Raw genomic sequence first — 19,521 nt, forward strand, 5'->3', positions numbered from 1 at the left:
ACGATAAAATAGGTATAGTAAAGTCTGAAAAAGACTATTTTGTAGGTCTATAAAAGATTAATATCCAATCATGCATTGGTTGCTATATCTCGAAGGGATTACGTAGCGTTTTCGATGAAAGCTGCCAGACTGCTTGACTTATTTCGATAATGCCAATAGTAATACTTTTTTTATTATTTCAATTAATTTACACTAAACCTTGACAATTTATATACCTAAACCTTCTTTCATGATTCACTATCAATTAGGGGAAATCGCATAAATATCCGTTTAGTTTTTTTAGTTTATCGCCAACAGACAAACGCAGATCTTTGTTTTATAATATGTAAAGATATTGTTATAACGGTCATGCAATTGCGACCACTGGTAAGGTAAATTGCGCCATCAGAAAGTGTGACATGTTACGAATATGCGATAATATGTAACGTATTCTTATATACGTTATTCATTACGAAAGGCGGAGATATGTGTACTTGTACATGATGAACTTATTATGATGTAGTTTTTAACCGATTTCAAATAAGGAGATTTCTCAATTCGATCGTACAAATATATTTTTTATGTGTGTTCGCGGATAACTTCGTCATTAATGAACCAACTCTGATGATTTTTCTTTTGGAAAGGAGATATTCCGAGGGTGGTACCATGATAAGGAAACCAGGATCTGATAATGGGATCTTGGAGAAATTGAGGGGAAGTTTCGAAACTACGATTTTCGGGCATTCAGTGCGTTTCTTAATTTATTCATTCAGTATTTTAAAGCACTCTAATTTAATGAATGTCTGGAATCGAAACACAGGCAAGAGAACTCCTTAACGATGTACAGCAGGTACCTTGTGTTTGGGCTTGACGAATTTGTGTTTAAGACAATTAAGGGAACTCCTCAATGGTTTACAGTAACTACCATGTGATTGGGCTTGATTATTTGTGTTGATGGGAACTTTCCACCTAACAAATTAAAAATGAGGTTATAAATCGCTAGCCATTTCACACCTAATCATAATTATAATTGATTTGTTCTTAAATTAATGAAATTGCATTTATTCAAACCGTTTAAATCATAAAGATTTAGTATTTTCAGTCGGTTGTTTCCCACGGTTTTTATTAAAAAAAAACCTTTAATGTATTCGCCACTGGCTTGGCACCATCTTCGAACTGATCAGAAAGTAGCACACACGATGTTATTTTTCGCTTTTTAGTTTACTGGAAACATTATTGTGATTTTGAAGTCAGTTATAAGTGCATTTTGACAATTTCATTAGTGCACTAACTTGTAAAAAAAGAAATTTATTTTGACTTTGATAATGTTAGATTACTTACTCACTATCAAATGATAATTGAATGAAGTGTTTTCTGAAGCCCGAGGGTATAACTCTGCCAACTTACCAACTCAACATAGCCCGACCCTATAGGACTCAAACCCTATTGACTCATAATCAGAAATTCTCATACGACAGTAATGGGCCAACGAGTTAGTCAGTATTTTTTGTAATTTGGGTAATAATATTAATAACTAAAAATTTTAACTTTGCAGACGCGACTACGAGGCGCTGCAAGGCGACATGAACCGCATCCAGCAAGAGAACGAAGCCGCTAAGGAGGAGGTGAAGGAAGTTCTGCAGGCGCTGGAAGAGCTCGCCGTCAACTACGACCAGAAGTCGCAGGAGGTGGACAGCAAGAGCAGGGAGTGCGACCAACTGTCCGAGGAGTTGCAGTCTAAGCAGGTAACATATATCGCACAGTCAATCAGGCTAGTTAACACTTTTTTTTTAAATGGTCCTAAATTGTCCATTAATTGTTCTACTAGCTTGAAAAATTTTCTTTCATTTTTTAACAGCAAGTTACGCAGTTAAACGTGTTGCAACTTCAGAGCAGACTAAAAGTTTAGCGCATGTTATGTGTGCCTTTTATTATACTGGCAACCATATATTTTTGTTCGGAACACCAATGGGCAGAAATAAACCTCCGTGGCGCAGTGGTATTCGCGGTGGATTTACAAGACGGAGGTCCTGGGTTAGATCCCCGGCTGGGCCGATTGAGGTTTTCTTAATTGGTCCAGGTCTGGCTGGTGGACTTCGGCCGTGGCTAATTACCACCGGGTAAGATGTGTAGAAACTGAAAGGGGTGTGGATTTTCATCCTTCTCCTAAGAAGTTAGTCCGCTTCCATCTTAGATTGGATCATCACTTACCATCAGGTGAGATTGTAATCAAGAGATAACTTGTAAAAAATAAAAAAAAAAGCATGACAGTAATATTTCCCCTGATAAGTTCTGTCACAAAAACTCTAATATAACTAAATTAGTTGTGGCATACAGTTTAAATAAGTATCTGTTTACAACAGAGCGCGTACACGACCGCGACTGCTGAGCTACAACAGCTGCGAGACCTGTCCGCTCACCAACGCAAACGTATCGCGGAACTGCTCACCAACTTGCTTCGAGACCTCGCCGAGATCGGCGCGGCCGTCGGCGGCTCCGAGCTGGACTTCAAGTTGAATGTGGACACGGTCGGGAAGCTGGAGGAGGAGTTCACCGTCGCGCGCCTGCACATCAGCAAGATGAAGAGCGAGGTCAAGAACATCGTGCAGCGCTGTCATTCGCTGGAGTCTGCTAACATTGACGCGAATCAAAAGGTATGCTGTTTTTTTTTTTCAGCACCAGTGTTAAGCAAGTCAAATCGATGCCTATGCTTTTTTATGTTTGTCAACTTATAACTTCGGCATTAAATAACCAATTTAAGAAATATTTTTTCTGTTTTAAAGAGTACGTTTAATTTTCATGAAAATCGGTTCAGTAATTTGGTGGTAAATCAAAATAAATAAAATAAATGAACTATGCTAGGACACATTTAAACAGAAAAATAAAACCTTTTAAAAAAAATCCGACTTTTTACTATACAGGATGCTCGGAAGTATTTCCCACACATCTGGAGTTATATTCTTTACCGAAAATTAATTGAATATGTTCAAGGAACATGTGTTCTAAAATTAATATTTTAGGGATAAATAACAGATCTTAAAATGTGTCCCTTATACACATCCTTATAATTATGACTTAACCAAGTATTACGAATATCAAAATGCAAGCATAAATTAAAGCAAGACGTAATTATTTGAACTACTTGGTATGAAGACGTAATTGTTTTTAATTTTTTAGTTAAAAAAATATTACCTATGCAGTTCGGCTCCTATAAGTGGACTCGTCAACACCCTGAAGTTATGGGAAATACTCCCGAGCACCCTGTATAAGGCATTGTCAAAATAATAATAATCATAATATAACATAATATTATTCCGTACGAATTGATAACCTCCTTCTTTTTTTTGAAGTCTGTTTGTTGTTTTAGTACAGACGAGTATAATATTTTTTTTTTGTTTTTTAAATATTATTCATACATACAGATTGAGGAGTACGAGCGCTCGCTGGGCGAGTGCCGGCTGCTGATCTCGCAGCACGAGGCGCGCTGCGCGTCGCTGGCGGAGTCCATGCGCGAGGCCGAGAACAAGAAGCGACAGCTCGAGGAGGCGGCCGACGCCTTGCGCGAGGAGTGCGCGCGGTTGCAGGTCAGCACTGTTCACACGCTTCCGTTGCTTCTGTCGACCAATTCTCTTCTCTAATCTTAAACCATCCATTCGCAATTTCGGCAATAGATATTTACAAGTTAAATTTGCAGATTTTACGTCAGTTTCGTCAGTCAGATCCGCGAATAACGAAATAGTTGCCGCGAATATAGGACGCAATTTTTTAATCTGCGAATAGTGAAAACGTGAATAAGGAGCTTTTACTTTACAGCAACTAGATCGACGTCTACTGCTGGACATAATCCTCTTGTAAGGACCTTGATGTCATCGGCCCACCTAGTTATGTTGTGTCTGTCGGCCAATACAGCGAAGCAACCCCCCTAGCCAAATGGCACGTCGTTTCTCTTTCTACGATCGTTAACGCTTCGAAAACTAGAAAGATGTATGGGAATGACATTAGCACGTGATCAAGCTCTGTCATTCCCATACATTTTTCTAGTTTTCGAAGCGTAGAAAGATAATTGACGTGCCCCATGGCTAGGTGGGCAGGTTTCCGCATATCTTGTCCTACTGTATGTTTACTGATTTTTTAATCAACAATCATAATAATAATTCAATTGTTGCACCTATATTGACCAAATCTTAGAATAAGGAAAATTAAAATTGTATTTTTGATTGTGGACTGGGACTAGTGTTGTTGAATTTTATCTCAGTTTATAATCACGCAATCTGTTAAGTTTATGGCTTATAATACGATTGAATAGACATAGATAAAAAAATACTAAATGTCGTACCTATTACTTCTACATTTGTATTGTTCTTTTAGGATTATAAAAATTATTATAATGTTAGTGTTACACACTAATATGAATGTTTAACTTATAGTTCAAAATCTTTATTCGTAAATTATAATAAAGTCCATTTGTTACTGATATATTATTCTGATTGACGAACATATTACATTGACAATATTTTTTATCAGTAGCGATAATGCAATGACTTGCATATCGTTTATATAAGCTATTACATCTACTTTTATACTTTTACTAGCTGGCGCCGCGCGGTTTTACCCGCGTGGTTCCCGTTCCCGTAAGACTATGAGGATAAATATATAGCCTATAGCCTTCCTCGATAAATGGGCTATCTAAACACCAAACACAAGAACTTTTCAAACCGGTCCCGCAGTTCTTGAGATTAGCGCGTTCAATCAAACAAACAAACAAACTCTTCAACTTTATAATATTAGTATAGATATGACGACCTTCGTGGGGCAGTGGTAAAACGGAGGTCCTAGGTTCGATCCCCGGCTGGGCCTATTCAGGTTTTTTTAATTCGTCCAGGTCTGGCTGGTGGGAGGCTTCGGCGGTTGCTAGTTACCACCCTACCGGCAAAGGCGTACCGCCAAGCTATTTATCGCTCCGGTATAATGTCGTGTAGAAACCAAAAGGGGTAAACCTAACAAGTTAGCCCGCTTCCATCTTAGATTGCATCATCACATCAGCTGAGATTGTAGTCAAGGGTTAACTAAGTATTCAACGTTTTTAATTCCAATAATTGATGACGAGAATGATTCATGATTACAAATAAATAAATCTCTTAATAAATTTTAAGAATGTGCATTAAATACAATGGTTTGCGTGATCAAATAATATCAATTACCAGTTTTAATTAATTTACGCATCAGAGAGTTTCGCGAATGATAATCGTATGTCGTGTTTACTTGGAAAGATATATACGATTGAACTGGATTTTTTTCTCTTTACTAATCCATAAATATGTACAGAAAAGTAGCTTATTTTTTTTTATTCTATTGTCGGGAGGCATCTCTTAATTTATTATCTTTAGAATCAATAAAAGTAGCATTTGTTATTTATTCAACACTGATTAAACTTAACTGTATATAACAACATAAAGAACTTCCATTTATAGGTTTCCAATTTTTAGAATATTGACTACTTTATTGCATCTATCTGGTATACTCATACTTTGACAAATGAATTAGGGAAAACGGGTGTTGGTAGGGCTTTCCGTTTCTTTGTAGTGCATATAAGGAATGAGGAACCAAACCGTTATGTCTAGCTTTTACAGACTAGTTCTTTTTTTTTAAGAAAATAATATTTGCTGTATCTATTAAATATGACATACAGTAGAGAAGAGCCATGGTACCCAAGTGGATATGACCTCTGCCTCTGATTCCGGAGAGTGTGGGTTCCATTTTTCAGTTGTGTCCATTTTAAGAAATTAAATATCACGTTGTCTCAAACGGTGTAGGAAAAATCGTGAGGAAAGCTGCACGGCGTGTGTGAAGTCTGCCAATCCCTCTCATTCTGAGAGGAGACTCGAGCTCAGCAGTGAGCCGAATACGTGTTGATAACGACTAAAATGTACACAGGCAGCGGAGCGGGTGCAGCAGGCGGCGGCGGAGCAGCGCGCGGACACGCAGGTGCGCGCGGCGCTGGAGGCGCAGCTGGAGCAGTTGCGCGCCTCGCACGCCACGCAGCTGGCGGCGCTGCGCGACGAGCTGGCCGCCATGCAGCGCCAGCACCAGGAGCTCAAGGAGTTAGTATTGTATAAGATTACCGAGTGGGTCTTCTTCGGCAACCCTCATGGCTCAGTTACACTCGCGCCTCGTACATCGTCTCGTACCTCGACGCGTCTTCGCCTCGCGTATATGCTCGCCTAATGGCAATCGCTCTGAACGCGAGCGCCGCGAATGGCGAGACGAGTAACGAGACGAACTACGAGTGCACTGTTTACACACTCGCCTCGTACTTTGCCTCGCGGCTCGTCTCGCCGCTCGCACGAGAATGTAAATCACTGTTTGCGGGGTAAATTTAACAGGATTTTACTATATGTCAAAGTCAAAACTCAAAAGTCAAAATTCATTTATTTCAAATACGCTTAGTTTACAAGCTCTTTCGAAACGTCAGGTAATAATAATGTTAAACTTAAGATAATGGTGATAATAATCATTCGAAAACTTAAAATTAAAGTTACGAGGGTTCCAAACACGCCTTGGTCCGAGAATATGTAAGTATGTATATATAGAGAATATGTGGTATGGAGTATGTAAGCTTACACCTTGTAAGAGATGGGAAAACAAAAAACATATTATGCATAAAAATAATAACATAAATTATAGACAAATTTTTTAACTTCAAATTTCATTTCAAAATAAAAAATAATAACAAAAGAAAGCCAGGTAAATAGAAAATAGGGAGTAAAACAGCTTGACTACAGGCACTGGTTAGAACATAGTCAAACGCGATTCTATTTGTAAAAAAAAACAATGATTAATAAATTGTATTTGTTTGCCAGCACGCACCAGGAGCTGATGCTCGCGCGGCAGCAGCTGCAGGACGACTACGACAAGCTGAAGCGCGAGGAGACAGACAAGTCGGCCAAACTCAAGGAGCTCATGTTAGTGTCGCGCCCGCGCACCCTCGACAAGGCCGACAAAGAGGCGGCCAACAGACTGTTGCTCAACGACGAGGTCAAAGACTATGTGTCACCCAAACGAGAGTACGGCCTCGATGTAGAGAAGGCATCGGGCGAGGAGAAGTCGCTCTCGGCAATCCCCAAGTCCCCCCCGCGCCACTCCTGCAACATCCACCCCCTCCAGCTGCATTTACTCATATCTGTCACAATGATCCTCCTCACCCATCGCTACCCACAGATTGTCGTTTTGGTTTGAGCTTGTAGGCCTGTTCTGTGATACTGTCGTGGGTCTCTTGCATGTGTTGTTCGATGGATTATTTTTGTGTATAGGATTTAGTAAGGGATCCGTAGAACATTTTTTACATCTGATTACTAACAAGTTAATTTTTCGTGAGTTGCTTCATCTCGATGAGACGGTAAAATTTTTTATTTACGATAATTCTGGATTCTGGTAGCTAACTAGTTACCAGGAAATGAAAGTTTCTGAGCGTGGGACGAAATAATGTACCACGCAATTTGTAGGCCATTGTGGCTGTTAAATTGTATAACTATTAATTAAGCAACAGTAAAAAAACAGTTGGTTTGTAACAATTTTTAATAATCGTTATTGATTGATAATCGTTATTGATACAAGTTGGGAGGAGGGTAGTGTAACAAAAGTTGTGTTTTTTCAATCACAACTCACGAAAAATTGACAATGTGAATAGAAATCCTTATACGGCCAGTTTCATCCCTTTCTGTTGTGTAATATGCATTAACGATAGTGGACGAATATATCATAAATACCTTAGTAATTTGGTTCTACTGTAATTGTTGTAAGTGCAATTTTACGTCGAACATAAAAGTATAGGGACTGGGTTTGAATATATTGATTTTTATGATACGTTCGGGTAAATAAGGTCAATGTTAACTAATTTATACAAAAAAGCAAAGTTGACTGAATATTAGCAACATAAATAAGATGATAAAATTTCAAAATCAATTAAAAATCTTTTACCGTAATTAGATGAAAAGTCATACAGTTTTAGCTTCCTTACATTAAATGTGACATTTTTCAATATATGAGCTATAAACATAAACACACAAATAACAAATATATTAGTAATTTTGTTTGACCGCCCATACAAATCTAACGATCATGATGTTCCTACGACGTCATTAAATCGTAACATTTTGTATGGGGCGTTTTTCAGGGATCCGCGGCAGCACCGCAAATCTGACCTCTTAAATCCCTGTAGCTCCGAAAGTAATGATCGCAGATATCCTGTTACTTTTACAAAATTGATTTACTATTAGTAAACTCTTAATTTATAAGTGTAATGTTATGTCGAACATAAAAGTATATTCTATGCAATTTTAAAAACGACAGATTGTTGGAGACCCACGATTCAGTTCCAATCCATTAACGCTTTTCAGTTTAAATGCATCTGTCCAGTAAGAAACAAACGCGTGGCAATAATACAAACTAGCTTTAAATTATATTTCCTACTTGACAGGTGCATCTAAAAGTTGGTATACTAATGAAATGTTAAATGTTTCGGATTAATATTTTATATTTTTTTAAAGAGTATTTTTGACGACGGCATCAATGAGCTCTTAGCTCTTGAAACGTAAAAGGTTTCAGGATCGATTCCCTGCAGGAGTCCGTTTAGTAGAAACTATAGCTTAAAGTAATATTTTTTGGTTGCGATTAGAAGATATTCATAGTCGTTGCAACCGTTACTTGAGATTTTAAGTACAAATTTTGGACAATGATTTATAAAATTGTCATATTAGCGTGCTTGTACTGATTGCATGGTTACTATCAAATGAAATTGCAGTCAAGTCAACTAGCTATGCTATAAAATGACTAAATACTCTGAACTCTAGTCAATATACACAAATAGAGTATTAACTGAAACGCTTGTTTCATAGTGGGACTAACTTCGAGCATGTTTATTGTTGTTTTTTTTTTAATCAAAAGCATGTTGTTATATGAAGTATTAGGGATGTCTAGTCTTTATATTAATAATTTCTCTAGGTGTTTTATCAGTATGTTAATTAGACGTGTAATTAGGTAAATGTAGATTCGTTGTTATTTATAATTGAGTACATGACCAAATACTACATTCATATATTTGATGCATGTACCCTTTCTATGTATTCTGGGGGTTAATTGCTTAACATACACTGATGTCTTATATATTTTGACTGACGTAAGTTAACATGAAATAACTTGCATACGCATTTACGCTGTTAATAAACTTAACATGGTCTAAACGTTTTGATATGAAACTTACTTAATAATAACTGCTATTTGCTATGAATGAAGAACAGCGGCCTTATTATGTAATTAGGTGTACCATTCAAGTAATCAGTCACTACATCGATTTTCGTCGTATTTTCGTTTTTGTGATCATCTAGTCAATTCATTCTATCAAATTACCTTGACTACGCCATTTTACACCAAGTGGCAATGATATTTTGTTTTAACAATCGTCTGACATGAATATTTCAACAAAATAACGCAAATATCAGTTTTTTGTTAAAATAACGTTACTACCTGCTACTGCCACTACTAGACTAATGTTACTTTACGTAAAATGACGATTATTGTGTCATTTCATTGAAAACACAATGTTAGATGATTGCGAAATCGAAAATACGATGAAAAACGATGTAGTGACTGATTACTTGAATGGTACACCGATTTACATAATAACCCTGCTCTTTACTAAAATACAAAAAGAGATTGGAATACCACAGAGAGAGTTGGTTTTGTATATTTTTAACAGATTTTCGCGATGAAGAGAATAAAGTCGTAATAAAAGTCTAGTCTAGTGCAATTGTGATAATACTAGGTCATGTACTCTTTAATGTTGTTGTAACATCTGTACCTGTTGCTAATGCTAGCAATAAATGTAGTTGTTAGTTAAAAAAAAATCTTAATAAGCTCTTTATAAACATCACTCCACTGCCTTATGATGTTAAAATCGATTAATTTACATTTATTTCGATATTTGACGATGGATTAATGTATTAAGCTCAATTAGTTGCGTTGCAATAAAATTAAAGTCGTGAGTATGTCGTTGATTTAAAAGTAAAGCACAATGTTTTTAATTTAACGAAAACGGATGAAGGTACTACGAAAAAAATACAAAAAAAAAATAATATGTAGTGTAGATAAATGTAATTGTGTAAATAGATTTGAACGTTTGTATAGAGAGTTTCCGCGGACATATTTTTCTTAAATATTTTTGTATATCGTGTCGACCAGAAGTCAAAACCCTCTATAATAGATTCAACGTGATTTAATAAACTTTATTCCTTTTGCATTAGCGTCTAAAGAGCGAAAGATCTCCGCGTGTATGCGAAGTAAGTTAAAGTTAAAAAGTAATATACACGGCGATGAGTTATTGTTACTATTTACCTATTTCCTCTGCCACGCGGGACAAGTTGTGACGACAAAGCTAATGAGAAAGCAATGAGAGGGCAACAGGCATATATTTTATTCATTCAGAGTTTTGCCTTACCTCTCCCTCCCGTCGTCGTGTGTTGTCATACCCGGCACCCCTGTGCTGCGCAAACGAGGCTCGTTTATGCCTACTAGTCTAAGATCCGTATTAGAAACGACCTTCACCAATCTGTTTATGGTCTAAGACCCGGCATATGTAATAAATGATAGATAATGTTCGCAGTGACACATTGCAAATAAGTTGCCTGTTAAATTGCGGCCAATCACGTTTTTTATAAATAATCTAGGAAATCGTGAACTAGATCAAAGGCAACCTAATACAGTTAAGTTGAGCATAAAATGAGCTTTCGTTTGACATATTAGACGACTAAATAACTGACGAGGTTATATAAATAACATTACTTATCTGTTTTTATCCGGCAACCCAACAGTTGCAGTATAGAAGCAGGCAACCTTTATTTTTTCAACTCTTGGTATATTCTATAACGATTTTTTTAAACTTATGAAGGAGATTAAATAAATAAAAAAAAAACAATAATTATTTAATACTGTTCGGCCGCAAATTAACTAGGCGACCTATGTGCAATGTGTCAATGTGAATATTATCTATCATTTATTTCTTATCCCAATTAAATAACAGATGGTATATCTTTCTTATGCCGGATCTCGTACCATTAATGGATGAAAAGTTCTTTATATTATATTTAGTATGTTGAAAAATATATTCCGAGTAGGTTGTCTCAAAAACTCCTGGCCAAACTATCATTATTGATAGTCAATTAATAGTTTGGCCTGAACATTTTAACGCAACCTACTCGCAACATATTTTTTAACATAACTAAATTTGATATCTTATGATCCATCACTTTTCATCCATTAAACAGATGGGTGAAGGTCGTTTTTAATACAGATATTCTACTATACAGTAGCGCTTACTTTCACAACCTTCGATAGAATAGAGATAGAAAGAGTTGACTTTTATCTTTCATGTATTTTAAATAGTAACAAAAACGCAGTACTACGCAGTTGTTTCGTAATGCTCAATGAATCTGCAAATGTGCATTTATGAAGAGAACATTTCTATGCAACAACATTCCAATGTTGGCATTTATTTTTTGATAAATTTCGCTAGATTAATAAGAATTCAACCCATATCAGTAGCGCATGGTCATCCTACTTCAATCATACACGCCATTTAATACTTGCATTTATTGTTTCCCTAGTGTCCATCACTTCCTTGGCTCTATGCAGATGTATATAAGGAGTTTTGACAGCTTTCATTGTCAAAAAATTAATTATTGTGACAGTAAGTGTATTTGTCAAAATGTGACAAATTATTGGGAGGTTTGGTTTATGTGTATTTGATATGTCTGCATAGATCTATAGTAAACACTCTACATGCCGAAGAGTGATTGTCGCCTCTACCCATTGGCTGGGAAACGGTGCAAATAGATTTCTCTTTCAGATATTGCAAGTAAATCTATTTCGCACGCTGGCTGCCCGATGTCATGGGTCAGATTTAGTCTCCAAACTATTTAAAAAAAAATTAAATTGACCCCCTGACACGAAGTGACCAACCTATTATGTCGTTATACAATAAAATTAAAAAAATAATAATGTATCTGTATGTAAGTACGAGTAATTGTAGTGCAAAGTCTTGTAATGGCTCGCTTATTATTTATTTTTATTTATTTATTTATTTTGAATTTTTAAGTTGTCATTTTACTCCGCACGTATCCCATTCATATTCATTTTGCCGGGAGTTGGCATTCTTTGTAAATGTGGCCTTCGAAAGCGACTTAATATGGATGGGAGTGTGCTGGAAGATATAGGTCACACGCATTTTCAGGTAATTCCTAATACATTCAGATATATCCATATACGCGCTTATTAACATTTCCTATGTGTAAAAAATTATAATCATCCCTAATTATATTGCTTTTTATGATTATTTGGGCTCTAACAGCAAACCGTCTCAGCCCTGAATGTGGACTAGACCTTATTGCCTCTAAGTTATGGATGTTTTTGAAAGATTTTGTTGTATTTTTTTTTAATGTGTGCACTTTCTAATGCAGCCAAAGTGTGGAGAGACGCGAGCAGGCTCGTGCCGACCTCAAAGGGCTGGAAGACACTGTGGCTAAAGAGTTGCAGACGTTGCACAATTTGCGGAAATTGTTCGTACAAGATCTGCAGGTCAGTATGGCTCGTTGCTGTCTATCTTTTGTCAATATCATAGGTCTTCACATTGTAAAAAGTCAGAAAGCTTAAGTTATTTGTAACGGACGAAACAAAAATTATCAAAAATAATCGGCGAAAATCAGCGTGCCAGAACGTATATTGTTGCAAGGGATATGATCTTCCCAAGATGATTCAAAAGTTTGTCTTAACTGACAGTTACCTTTGAACGTTATAATATGTTCCGTTATTTGCCCTGCCAGTTTATTTTATTCATATTATATTATAGGTACAATGAATGCAAATAAGGTTGGGACTTGCTTTCTAAATAGGGATAATAATTTGCGTCGCTAACGTCGTAAAAATATTCAATGAATAAAATCAAAGAAAGTTTGGGGAAAATTGAAACCTTATTTGTGTATGTCTCTATATGTATATTGTAAGTGTACGTAAATAAATAAACCTTCCAGTAATTAAAATCAGATATACTTAATTCGTGACATTAGTTTAAATAATAATAATAATTCATTGTTTTTAACCGACTTAAAAAAAAGGAGGTTATCAATTGGTCGGAATCTTTAGACGTTCCGGAATATATTGGATATTATACGTAGTTATTTACATTATCAAAGTCTGCCTCATTGTTTTGGCCTGAATATATTATATCCTATGAAAATATAATCACTTGCATATTTAGACTATATTACTACAATAATATTATATTACTTTTGTAGGCGAGGATAAAGAAATCCACGAATTCCGAGGAGGGTGCCGAAGAGGAGGGCGGCTCCCTCGCGCAGAAGCAGAAGATCTCGTTCCTGGAGAACAATCTAGAGCAACTGACGAAGGTGCACAAGCAGTTGGTACGCGACAACGCGGACCTGCGCTGCGAGCTGCCCAAACTGGAGAAGAGACTGCGCGCCACCATGGAGAGAGTCAAGGCTCTCGAGACTGCGCTGAAGGTAAGACTTACTAGCACTGGCCAAGGATGGAATTTTGACGAATATAATGATATAAGGCGATGTGGTAAACTGATTTATTAATTCACTGATTAATGTTGTATAAAAATATAAAATAAAAGGAGTATAAAATCGGTGTCGCGGATGGAATGGTGAAATGGGTAATGATGATTCATGCGTTAATAGATTGTAATTGTGATCGATTACAATCTATGTATGCGCGTCTGACATGGGAGAATTTGAGTTGGCATCTAAATTAGCAGTACTTAAAGTTAATAATCTTACCATCGGACCAATTACTTTCTATTGTACTTGTTTCGCACTCAAATCCACCAACAAAATCATGTCATCATCAATCACACATCGAAAATATTTCACACCAATAAAATACATCCTGTGTCCTGCACACTACTATAAATTTACAATCGTTATACACTCATTTTAACACTATGAAACATCGATTCTATTGACGCAGTTTGTATGAATACATTTGATTATAACCATATAGAGGGGTAATCACTAGCAAGGCAGGTCCTATAGACGGTAATTGGTCTGAGATCTAACCATAACTATTATCTTTATTCGACCATAGACTATAAGTTGGATGTATGTGTCGACAGGAGGCGAAGGAGGGAGCGATGCGCGATCGCAAGAGGTACCAGTTCGAGGTGGACAGGATCAAAGAGGCGGTGCGCGCGAAGAACCTCGCCCGAAGAGGCGTTCAGGCACAAATTGGTAACGAAGTTTTTTGTACTTTTTCTGTATACCACAGTTACAGATTTGTTTACTTACGAAATTAATATCGAAAGCCGCCAATCCACATTGAGCTAGCGTGGTGGGCTATTGGCCTAACTCTTATTCTGAGAGGAGACTCGTGCTATTAGCCGCATATGGGTTGTTAATAATGTTAGGGTAGAGAGTAAAATTCCTAGCAGAGTTCTGGACTTGTGACTTGTGGTTTAGGAATTCTTTGAAAATTAACACTACCCTTCTCCGATCGTGTTGTTCTCCCTGTCAGCCAAATTTGGTAAAATCCAACTTGAGCAGCTTTGGATACCCGCTCTAATATAGAATTTGCTGCAGTTCTAGAGGCCAAAAAGAGCTTTAAAATCACAAACAAAAATAATTTATTTCAAGTAGGCTCAGTTACGTTAAGCAAGTTATGTAGAGATTTTGCTGATATAAATATATAGTTAACGGTAATGTGTCTGTTTGCAGCGAAACCGATCCGCGCGGGCGGCGGGCACCTGGTGGGTTCGGGCGCGGCCGGCGTGGTGCGGCCCGCGCCCGCGCAGGACATCAAGCGGAAATCCATCATTGTCGGCGCACGCGGTATGTAACCTATTTATAAACTACTAGCTGACGCTGCGCGGTTTCACCTGCGTGGTTTCCGTTCCCGTAGGAATACAATTAAGGGGAAAAAAAATTTCAAATCGGACCAGTAAGTAGTTCCTGAGTTTAGCGCGTTCAATCAAACAAACAAACAAACTCTTCAGCTTTATAATATTAGTATAAATGCCGTCCAGTGACATGGAGGCTGTGCTAATCCGTTGCCGGCTTTTGAGGGATTTGGTAATCCAACTCTTCCTTTTTCCTTTGGCAACACCACAGTAGGAAGTTGGACTTGACAGACAATTTCGAAATTAATCCTAATTCCTTAATAAAACCGGGCGGATCGAACCGAGGACCATCCAAATGTATGTAACCATCCATTATAAAGGAATGTTTACTATTTAGTATTTACCTCTTGATTACTTGCCGAGAGCGCGAGTGAGATCTCCTTTGAAATTCATTTGTCAACTCAATGTATGTATAGTATGCGTCCAACTTCTAGCCCGCTCTGACGTTGCAGCACGCCGTCAGTGGCGTGCACTGCACTCATTCTCATTGCGAACCTGCATTCGAGCAGGAATTTTCCATTTTTTTATGTATAATGCATACCCTAGTTAAACACCCTGTGCAACTATTATAACTCTGTTGAGATGTTTTTGTAAACTACGCACCAATACGCCTCGTATTCAGTACGGAGTCGAAGTTTGGCCTGCCCTCTATGCCTAACATGCGCTGACAACATATGTCGTGAAGAGAAAGACATATTGTAGACCAATAGCGGCAGAATTAAGATCATTGCTTTGGGTCAAAATAGGAAGTGATATTTTCAATTTGCTATTGGTCGCTAAAGGTCTTTTTGTCTTAAAAAAGATTTGTCGTAACGCTCATTAACCGACTTCCAAAAAGGAGGAGGTTCTACGTTCGGCTGTATGTATGTTTTTTTTTTAGGCATTATGTTCATCATAATTGTACTGATATCTATGTGTGTAAAATGTTAATATTCTGTATTATTTGTATTTTCAGACGAAAGTTGAAGAGATAGCCGTTACGTCATAGAGAATCTAAATGAAACTTCATAAATGTACCTAGAATAAGGCGGCAAAATATTCATTCTCGGAAATATATCCATAATATAATTCTACTTATATGTTTATGAAAAGCCTAAAAATAAGCTACAACAAAATAATGAAAAAAAAAGTATAGTAGTTCTCTAGGCTTAACGTTTCGAGCTGTCTAATCTTAAAGTCAATAAGTGCACATGTATTTAAAAGATTATAGCTTCTAGCAATCGTCAGTCTGTGTCTATACTGATTCGCTATAAAAAAATAAATTAAAAAGTGAAAAAAATTACAGTAATATAATTGTAATGTATAGGCACAGTTTAAACTTACAAGTTAGGCATTAGGTTCCTCATGAAAAGTATTATTTTGTCTACTCTTTGATCGAAAGTTGAATCTTTGGTGTCGCTTAATATTCGCACGAGTTAAAAAAGCGATGCGTTAAAACCTAGCGTTAGCGGGCGTTGCGTATAGTATGAAGTTACAATATGGTTTATTTCCAACGCTCAAAATTGAAAATGCAACACTGCTCGATAAAAAAGGGTCGTGTAAATGCATTTGAACGCTTTTTTTAACGTCCGTTAAATAAACTCTCGTGCGAATGAGGGCTTAGATCAATACCAGTGGTACGAGATGCACACCTTGCTTAACGATGATAGTTTTCGAGTGACGAGATACTTTAACACTAAAGTAAAATGAGGCTTTAGACAAAGGTTTGAAGTGATTTTACTCTTATGAAACTTTTAGGTGTGCAGTACGGGTTGTTCCATTCCTTTGCATGCCCAAGGGAAGCAGACAAAATTGAGTTCTTTGATGTTTAGCATAAGGAACGTTTTACAAACTTACGATGCTCTGTGGAACCTTGGATCATAATGGAACAAGTCTTACCGTACTGGGGTACAGATGAAAATAAATATTTTTTATGAAATGACAAGTATTAAATTTATTTTAAACGAAAGTGGCTTTCTTGCATTTTTTTTTTGTAAACTCAATATACTGTAGTCGCGTCTATCGGGAAGAAGTGGGAGACACATAATGTCAGTACAAAGAAATCACCAAGCCAGTTACCAGTGTATTTGCAGACAAACCATTTCTTCTCCGTTAGATGCCAGAACTTTGCTCGATGCTATTTATCAATATGATAATAATACGCTGTGAGTTACTTGCAAACTTGCATATGCTGCCGCACAAATTAAGAAACAAAAAAGTAAAAAAAAAAATTAAATTAAATTATCACATTAACCTCATGGTTGTTGCATTGCAAGTGTGGTGGCAAATGCATACCCGGAGTGCATCTTCAATGTGTAGTAGTTTAAGCTTCTTTTAATATATATTTTTATATATTGTGATAAGAGTTGTTATGCCGACATGCGAGCATTTAATAAGTTAAAACGGAACAATAACTCGATGTGAAGGTGTCAATGTGTGTTTTAGGTCAGGACTCGAAAATGTATAAGAAAATGTTTGAATATATTTTTAAACCGGGTCCAGACGTGTGTAACGCGTAATGTAATGCAACATGTAATGTAATATGAACTCTACGTGTGAACGGCACTACGAGCATTACATGTAACGGCTGATCCATCGACTGTCGGTTTTTGCGCGAACGCAAAAGCGCTCGCAACTATTGGAAACTGCTCTTGGAATTCGCGTAGATAATTCCTTTGAGTTCGTGTGCTCTCCACATTACACGTAATCTTACATAACGCGTTACACACGTCTGGACTCGGCTTTAGTAACTTCTGTATCCCCATGGGCTCGACAGCGTTGGTCTTGCGAGCGTGCGTGCCTGGGCGACTTGCTGCAAGTAGCAAGTTCACGGCTTCCAGGCACTGATTGCGCCAGATGGATTCACGACATTTTAGTGGGCGATTTTTGTATTCACAACAATATGAAAATCTCTTTCAACTAAAATAATACTCTTTTTTGATACATCATTGCGAAAAACTACTGTTTTTTTTTTTGGTTGCAGTCCACTCAGCGTTGTTACAGCTTGGCAAAAATGTGTAGAAACGGAACTAACTTTTTTTTCTCTCTTACAACACTATTCAACTTGTCAGTTGTTAAAAGCTGTCAAGAGTCTGTCAATTAATAATCGGCAGTGAAATAATATTATTGTGGCACAAGATGAATATGACAATCCGTAGTGTTACCTGGTATATAATATCGCGTTTATTAGAGATGTCTCGCAGAATTCGAAGCCAAAACGTTGTTGTCGAATCTGGACAATGTTTACCTAAAAACGGCTGAGATGACAGTTTTGTATTCATTTCAGAGTACTATAAATGTTTAGCTCTGAAGTTATTATACATGTTTTGTAAGTGTTTTCGTGATTATTCTGTCGGCTTTGAAGGTTATGTTGGTTACGTTAACGTTTCTCGTATTTGTGTTGCCATATTGGCGACAGTGGCGCCCCATGATTTCTACACTTTTTGCCAGGCTGTACATTTGACATGGATGCGCATCGTCGTTATTTTAGACCGTCATTTAATATAGTGCTCCTGTGTACACGTTAGCTTGAGCTGTGATTTTGTGACAGAGTTGCGCTTGCACACGGTAATTGTAGTCACGTATTTATTAAATAAAAGCTTCACGTGAAAGCTTTCTTTCTAAGTAGTACACGTCCATTGCATACGCACGGTTCAAGTTTGCCGATTGTGTTTTATTTATCGACAGATCCCCTGTGCTTATGAGTTGTTTTTTTAACTATATAATTAATTACAAGTCTGATGCGAATGCGACTTTCTTTTTGTTGAAGTTCTCTATTTGCTTTTAAGATGCATTAGCTTCATAGTAGATCTGTAACTTATGTAAGTACTTATGGAATATTCACGTCAGGCCGCAGTCCGGTGCGGGGAGTTGTGGAACCGCTTCAGCAAACCAAAGATGAATCACAACCATTACGTTTATTGATCGAGAGATTAACTCATTATTACCAACTGAAATTGTTATTATAAGCAGCGATTTACTCGACGGTTCCAGAACTCCTTCGTGTGTTGCAATACATATTTTATCATTTAGGTGTAAAGTGTAGTAAATTATTTCATACTTAAGTTATATAGACTTGATTTAAATATTTTTATTTATTGTATTGTCTAAATTATCACTTTTATGTTTCACTTTTGAAGTGGTATACGCTTTTTACATACCTCTATTTTTACATTTTATATCATGATCAAATACATATTTTTTCATTCGAAATTGGGACTCGCCTACAGAGACGCATTCCACGTGGAAGGCAGTTTTTGTTTGTCTATAAGTTCTTCCTCGTTATGTGTAGATAAAATGAGGCTATCCTCGGTTTCACTCGCCTGTTGCATAGATAGCTCAAAGTGGAGGTGGGGAGCCCGCGGCACCCCGACCGACAGGCTTGCCTTTGCACCAAGTGATTTAGTTCGTATTGACATCTTTTGTATGATGTATTTAATATATGGAAAATTCTCAAAACGAGTGTTTTCTTGATTTTTATTTATTATAAAAATAAAATTATGAATTTAATTTGCTACAGCGTCTTTTATTCACCCTGAACATTCAATCCTTGTCAACTGAACGAAACAGCAAGCGACATCGTGATGTCTGTTGAT

The 19,521-nt window shown here is 37.0% G+C and overlaps 1 protein-coding gene across 1 annotated transcript in view; it reads left to right on the forward strand.

The window, feature by feature from the left end:
• LOC112050103 (kinesin heavy chain) overlaps window positions 1-19,440 on the forward strand; it is a 31,026-nt gene extending 11,586 nt beyond the window's left edge. The window contains exons 10-19 of the mRNA XM_024088256.2: window positions 1,535-1,724; window positions 2,343-2,633; window positions 3,402-3,563; window positions 5,914-6,080; window positions 6,840-6,941; window positions 12,489-12,606; window positions 13,323-13,550; window positions 14,168-14,282; window positions 14,766-14,879; window positions 15,903-19,440. Of these exons, the coding sequence (XP_023944024.2) occupies window positions 1,535-1,724; window positions 2,343-2,633; window positions 3,402-3,563; window positions 5,914-6,080; window positions 6,840-6,941; window positions 12,489-12,606; window positions 13,323-13,550; window positions 14,168-14,282; window positions 14,766-14,879; window positions 15,903-15,913 (1,498 nt within the window). The 3' untranslated portion in view covers window positions 15,914-19,440. The remainder of the gene's footprint in view (window positions 1-1,534; window positions 1,725-2,342; window positions 2,634-3,401; window positions 3,564-5,913; window positions 6,081-6,839; window positions 6,942-12,488; window positions 12,607-13,322; window positions 13,551-14,167; window positions 14,283-14,765; window positions 14,880-15,902) is intronic.
• Window positions 19,441-19,521: the final 81 nt, after the last annotated feature.

The sequence above is a fragment of the Bicyclus anynana genome, chromosome 5, assembly GCF_947172395.1.
Source record: "Bicyclus anynana chromosome 5, ilBicAnyn1.1, whole genome shotgun sequence".
NCBI lineage: Eukaryota > Metazoa > Arthropoda > Insecta > Lepidoptera > Nymphalidae > Bicyclus > Bicyclus anynana.